This window comes from Macrobrachium rosenbergii, chromosome 15 (genome assembly GCF_040412425.1).
Source record: "Macrobrachium rosenbergii isolate ZJJX-2024 chromosome 15, ASM4041242v1, whole genome shotgun sequence".
NCBI classification, from domain to species: domain Eukaryota; kingdom Metazoa; phylum Arthropoda; class Malacostraca; order Decapoda; family Palaemonidae; genus Macrobrachium; species Macrobrachium rosenbergii.
In genome coordinates this window covers 20,864,926-20,872,053 of record NC_089755.1, presented here as the reverse complement: position 1 = coordinate 20,872,053, position 7,128 = coordinate 20,864,926, and the positions used below count along the sequence as shown (strand labels likewise).

Below are 7,128 nucleotides of genomic sequence, written 5' to 3'. Positions count from 1 at the left end.
ATGATTTCTGGAGTCTTAGAAGAATGGTGTTCTGGTGTCCCACGAAAATGGTGTTTGGCGCTTCTAGGAAACTATTGTTTTGGAGCCATAAATGAAAGGTATTTTGGACCTAGGAAAACAGTGTTTTAGCATCATAAGAAGATGATGGTTAGGAGTCTTACAAAAACAGAGCAGAATTTATGAGTGTTAAGAGAATGATGTTTTCAAGTCTTGGGAGAAGAATTGGTTTGGAGCCCTAGGAGAACGCTGTTTGGTAGTTCTAGAAATGTTGTTTTGGAGTCCTAGGTGAATGGTATATTAGAGTCTTAGGAGAAGTGTGCTCTAATGTCCTAGAAGAATGGTCGTTTGGAGTTTACTTTGTATTTCAGGAAGTTTGAGTCATCGTTTTTTGCCAATATCTTTCAAATTAATTGGTGGATCGGTGTGTTACTTTGCAACAGTGTGTTTCACACCCTCCCTTAATTTTTGGTAGTAAATTCAATTTCCAAATTCAGCTTCTTCAGGCACCTTACTCTTAAATTTGATGGGGTAGCCAGCAAACTGATTAAAGCTTTCGGACATACGAGCTTGGGTACTACTGAACAAGTCCTGAGTATCTACCTATAGTAAATTCCTCGCTAACCCCAACTTTCCTCTTCGACTCCACCATTGAACTTCTCCCTACTCTTCCTTGGCGTCATTATACCCTGTAGCGTATGTTACTTTCTTCATGAATGTGATTGTTTTTATTTTGTTTGCATAATTTTGTGATGAAAAGTTATTTTATGTTTATTCTAAATTCACTGTTCTACGTATATAATAAAAAAAATAATGGGTTAAAATCACAGAACAGTTTATAACCATTTGAGACAATGTACACGATATCAAAGATGTATGTCAATAAATCTGTTTTATCTTTCCCTTATTACCTTGTATATATGACCGTGAAATATAATCATAAGCAATATCTTACCTATTCAGATTTATTCTTAATTTTTGGGCAGCTTTCTCTCGGTTGTAAACTTCAAGAAGACGTATAGCGAATGCATTTCTGCATCCACGGGGAAATTTCACCATGTAAGCCATATATCTCTGAACAGCGAGGAAACAACCTTCTCTGTAGTTACTGGATACACAAGTGATAAGCACATCCTTTAACCAAACATTTCATTCATCAACTACAAAGATTTTTGAAACCCCTAAATTCTGTATAACCATGTAGTTCATTAGCTCATTTCAACTTACCATGCTCAGTTGAAAAATGCAATGCTAATATGCGCCTGAAAACATTCCATTATACAACAAATATTGCGGAGAGAGAGAGAGAGAGAGAGGAGGAGAAATGAATGAAAAGACAGACGGGGAAAAGAGGTTTAAAAAATGAGTAAGGGTCGGTGTTGGGAGTAAGTACCCCAAGAGTGTTTTATCCGATGAATTTGTAAATCTTGTCTGGCTAGGTTTGGCGATGTCCTAAAATTCAAGAGTAAATTGCCCTTAAAATATTATTTGGGCGTGGGCTTTATTATAAAAAATTAGGAGAAATGGTGTTCCGTAGTCTTTAGAGAATGGTGTTCTGTAGTCTTTAGAGAGTGGTATTTTGGAGTTATAAGACTGAAGTTTTGGAGTCCTAGAAGAATGGTGTTTGGAAATGCTAAGAGAATTATGTTTTGGATCCCTAGGAGAATGGTGTTTTATAGTTTAAGAAGAGTGTTTTTATGTAGTCCTAAATGGATGATGTTTTGAAGTCGTAGGATAATTGTGCTTTTGTGTCACTGAAGAATGGTTTCTGTGGAACCAAGTAAAATAGGGATTTGGAGTCATAGGAGGAAGAGGAGTTTGGAGTCTTGAGAAAATAATGTTCTGTAGTTCTAGGAGAATGGTGTTTTGGAGTTTTGGGAGATCAGTGTTTTATAAGCTGGGAGAACGATGTTCTGGAATCTGGGAAAATGATTTTCGTAGTCTTAGGAGAAGAATGTTCTACAGTTGTAAGAGAATGATGGTTAATATTCAACGAGAATTTGTGGGGGAATTATATGGAAATTTAGAAGAATGGCGTTATGGAGTCAAGGAGAATAGTGTTTTTTTATTCTTAGGAATACTGGGTTTTGCAGTATTAGGAGAATGGTGAATTGGAGTGCAAAGTGAATAATATTTTTGAGTTTTTATTGAATGTTGTTTCGTAGTCCAAGGAGAATGAGGTTTCGTAGATTTAGGAGAATGGTGTTTTGTCATTCCAGGAGAATGGGGTTGTGGGGCCTTTGCAGAACAGTGTACTGGGAGTCGTATGATAACAGTATTTTGAAGTCTTTGGGGAGTGGTATTTTTAGTTTTTAGGAATTTTGGCCTTTGCAGTCCTAAGAGAGCGGTGCCCAGTTATGAAATTATTGAGGCGAAATAATACACAGGCAATGACATTGACACTCAAAACCATTGGAAAAATCAAAAACACAAAACACGAAACATCAAAACATTAAAACTCTTACTACATCTCTGATTTCAAGACAAGGACATGGGGCAGCAATTACAGATTTTGAACACTGGTCCCTTTTATTCACTTTGCAATGGCATTCACTTATGGCATGGGCTCATGAGCATGCTCTTGTGCTCTCAGCATGGCACCCACCTGTGCGCATACGTGTTCCACTGGCTCTTCTCCCAAATACCCAGCCAATCCTGGGTACAGAACTGTTTTGCTGGTGTGGAACACCAGAATGGACTCAAGCACTGCATGCAGGTGCAACAGGTGTTGCTGGCTTACAGCCCCAGTGCGGATGTGCTGAATGGCCGCAGTGGTGTGTTTTGATCTCCTTCACACGATACAGTCCTGTATAGGCTGGTTTGAGCTTGTGTTTCGGCAGTTGCTTTCTCCTCAGATAGATTCTGTCCTCTAACTGGATTGGAGACTTATGTGCGCAGAAGCGTTTATTGTACCGCACCTGATACTTTCATTGACCCTCAACAGCAGTTTCTGCGTAGTTTGGAACACTTATTGGGTCATGTTACAAAACCTAACTCAGTACTGTTCCACTGTGTAAAGTGGTATCCGTTGAGGGTCCAAGACCACCGAGTATGGCAGTCTGATATCCTGCCTGTACATCAGGAAATAGGGTTGTCACTAACTGAGCTGTTATAAGCAGTGTTAACAGCCAACTCAGCCATCTGCAGCAGAGATGGCCGTGAAGTCGGGTGATACTCAACTAGGTATCTTAAGATATTGATTACTTCACGATTATGGGACTTAACTAGCCTATTGGCTGATGGCCGATAAGCAGCGACAGTGACATGCCTTATTTGCATGAGAGCCGTAAACTCGCGGATCACCTCATTGACGAATTCACGCCCATTGTCACTAACTAACATCCTAGGACACCCGAACCGACACACGAGGGAACATAATGCCTTAGCCACTTCACCTGCCATCTTATTTTCCATCGCACACGTGTGTGAAGCATGTGAGTGCATCCACAAACACACAAATATATTTAGTGTCCTTGCTCAGAATGTAGTGGTCCCGCCACATCTGCGTGTACTCTATCCCATTTTACAGGCATCACAGGCCACAATCGGGCCTTCGGTATCATACGTCTGTGACTTTTCATCAAATTACACACACGACAATTTCTTACAAATCTAGTTATGTACTTACACATGCTAACCCAAAAGAAGTGTTCTTGGGCTCTTCTAAGGGATCTCTCTGTACCTACATGTCCAGCATAAAGCTAACATGGATCATGTGCATAGCTTTCTCTATCAAAGCCTTTTTTTATATCTACAGAATAAGACGTCTCCTTGCATGAAGAAAGCATCCTTTTGCAAATACACAAAACTCAGGAACTCGCTGCTCTCACCTCTCACACAGGCCTTGATTTGGTTAATCCAGCCTTCAGAACCCTGACTCTCAACCAATTCTCACATACTCCAACCACAAAAATCAACCAGACTTTCATTCTACGGGCATTTATTCTGGAATCCCCAGGATGGAGTTCCACCTGCATTCAACCAGCTGTCATCTTGGCCACTCCCACTCACCTGTGAGTGCTCATGAGATTCCCGTTTTCTATACATAACACGCACATCTGATCGCTTGTCATTGTTTTGACTTGTCGTATCGTTGCTGGCACTAGTGCCAGCATTGCCTGTGCCATCAATGTTACGAGATTTCTTTTGCCATTCTTTCTTGTGCTTTGCAGTGTGTGTTGTTACTCCTATGACGTTCCTGGAGAGAGCATCCGCCACCCTATTACTTTTTTATGGGGTATGCTCGATCTTTATCATATAAAACTGTAGAATTTGCTTGATCCAACGAGCTTGGCGATTTGTAATCTCACTCTTCTCAAACAGGTACATTAACAGTCGGTGATCTGTGAAAATCTTTACTTTCTGTCCCAATAAAAAATAGCGGTGTCTCTCCAGCAACCATAGGACTGCCAAAGCCTCTCGATCGAAGGGGGTATGATTTCTCTCTGTCCCTTTTAATGCTTGAGAAGCAAAACAGATTGGTCTCTCATCACCTTCATCGTCAATCTGAGAGATATTACCCCTCTAATCACGATATCACTCGTATCTGTGGTCAATATAAATGGTCGACCAAACCTTGGATAAGCCAAGAGGTCATCACTCACCAGGGAATTTTTTAATTTCTGAAAAGCATCTTCCTCTTTTTCACCCCACTGGAAATCCGGTTGCTTCCTTAATGAATCCAACGGTCTCGCTATCTTTCCAAAATTTCTGATAAATTTACGATAATAACCCGCAAGTCCAAGGAAGCTGGCTACATCCTTCGCATGTTTAGGCTGTGGGAATTCTTTAATTGCTACGACTTTATCGGCATAAGGCTTAAGGCCTTCAGAAGTTAGTATGTGTCCTAAGAATTCTACTTCGACCTGGAAAAATTTACATTTTTCTAAATTAATTTTCATACCATGGCACCTTAATGCTTCAAAAACCCCTAATAAGTTAGCCATATGCTCCTCGGCCGTGGCACCAATTACAGTGATATCGTCTAAGTATACAAAAACTCCATGGCCTATTATGAAAGCTAAAACTGACATCATTACTCGTGAATAAGGAGCCGGGGCATTCTTTAATCCAAAGAGAAGGAAATTATATTCAAATAGCCGATTATTTGCAATAAAGGCCGTTTTCTCTTTACTCTCATTATCTAAGGGAATTTGATGATAGCCTGGCTTGAGATCCAACATGGTGAAAAATTTACTCTCCCTTACTTTAAGCAAAAGCTCTTCGATTGAGGGCAATGGATTGGCATTATCTTTCGAAATGGCATTCAGTCGCCTATAATCAACACACAACCTGAGAGAGCCATCTTTCTTCTTAACTAAAATGATTGGAGAAGCCCAGGGAGACTCGCTGTCTTGAATAATACCCTGATCTTACAACTGATTTATTGTTTTCCCGATTACTTGTTCATGACATGCAGGAGTTCTATAAGGCTTAGCTGGAACAGGGGGATGATCCCCTATCTCTATTTTAAAAGGTGACTTATTAATTCTCCTTGGGGGCTCTTCTCCTATTGCAATCACATCTTGATATTCCCTAACTATGTCTCCTATACAACTACAGTAATTCAAAGGCGTTGCTTTGACAGCTGTTTGCAGTAACCATCTAAGCTGTGGTTCGCCACGACCTTGACTCTGTGTAGTCAAGACCGACACTGCATTATCTGCTGCTGCAAGGGTGCACACTTCTAAATCACAAAGAGACTCATTACTTAATTCTAACCTATTACTGCTTACATTAGTAAAAGGTACATTCGCCTTTCCATCAGCGATGGTAGTGACCCCTGGCAACATGAAGTCTACCCACTTATTATGGGGATTAATATATATGAGTGTACCTCCTTCTAATTTTCGTGCTTTCCTTGCTCATTATGAAATAGAATGGTTAAATGAATGTCCCAAAGATTTCAAGCCTCAGGTGTACAGGGTATATGTTGATGATACAGTCTTAATCTTCAGATTTAATGACTGCATTTCACTGTGTTTAGAATACTTGAACTCGAAGCACAACAACATCGAATTCACTAAGGAAACTGAGGCAGAAGGAAAGTTGGGCTTTCTTGACACAGTGATCAGCCACAGTGAAAATGGTTTTATTACATCTGTTTATAGGAAACTAACCTTCACAGGTTTGGCCACCAAAATGTCCTCATTTATTCCTATTCAGTTCAAGAGAAATTTGATTACGACCTTAATATCAAGAACTTTCAATATATGTTCAAATTATGTTAGTATGGACTTAGGGTTTAATTTCGTAAAGCAGTGCTTATATTTCAATGGATTTAACAAACAATTTTACAAATACGTATATATGAAAGGAGCTTCAAAAATTATTACTTCCAAAACCTACAACTGTCACTGTCAACCGAGCAGTTATGTACTTTCCCATCGCATTTAATGGAAATGGGTCCTTTAATGTAAAGAAAAGGTTAACTAAACTATTGCATGAATTTTACCTGCAAAGAAACATTCGAGTGGTATTTAAGCCAAAATCTACATTGCAAAAATTCTTCAGGTTCAAGGATGTATTACCAACTGAGCTGCAGTCATCTGTTGCTTATAAGTACCAGTGTCATTGCTGTAGTGCAATGTGCATCGGAAAATCAAAGTGGCAGTTCAGGGTTCGCATCTACGAACATGCTGGAGGATCTGTTAGGACGAATAGACCATTAAGCAAACCATCACTTAGCGCCATTCGTTAACACTCTGAGGAATATGACTTTCATATAAATTTAGGTTCTTTTTCAGTCCTTACTTGCAGGACCAACAAAATGGAGCTCGGAGTGGTTCAGTCTTTATACACCCTAAGAGACAAACCCTCTCTTTGTAACAATGAAATGTCTGTTGAATTTGTGCGAGAGGTGCGAAATAATGAGCAGGAAGACAACTACTGCTGGTTTATTGATGAAGCGACCAGCTTATAAAGCGGCATGCAGACATCTGCGTATACGCAGAGACCGTGGGTACAAAAATTTACAAGTGACCTGAGGTCAAACTATTTCTCTACACAAAACAGGACAGGTACATACAGAAAACATGATGATTAACAATAACTGGTTGAACATAAAAATATTCTGTCACATGTACGTGGTACATGTGTTCGTGGTACATGTGTTCGTCCGACCTTAGGCCA

General features: G+C 39.8%; 1 protein-coding gene across 1 annotated transcript; it reads left to right on the top strand.

Moving 5' to 3' along the window:
• The first annotated feature begins 5,787 nt into the window (after positions 1-5,787).
• LOC136846291 (uncharacterized) lies at positions 5,788-6,919 on the top strand. Its single transcript, XM_067117095.1, has 2 exons — positions 5,788-6,124; positions 6,744-6,919. Exons 1-2 carry the CDS (start codon positions 5,788-5,790, stop codon positions 6,917-6,919), a joined length of 513 nt encoding a protein of 170 aa, XP_066973196.1.
• The last annotated feature ends 209 nt before the right edge of the window (positions 6,920-7,128 follow it).

Bases quoted from the DNA above. Each gene is read 5' to 3' on its own strand.
- LOC136846291 (XM_067117095.1), top strand. From the start codon at position 5,788: ATGAAGTCTACCCACTTATTATGGGGATTAATATATATGAGTGTACCT. The intron at 6,125-6,743 runs GTTTGGCCACCA...GTTCTTTTTCAG, and splicing joins TAGGAAACTAACCTTCACAG to TCCTTACTTGCAGGACCAAC.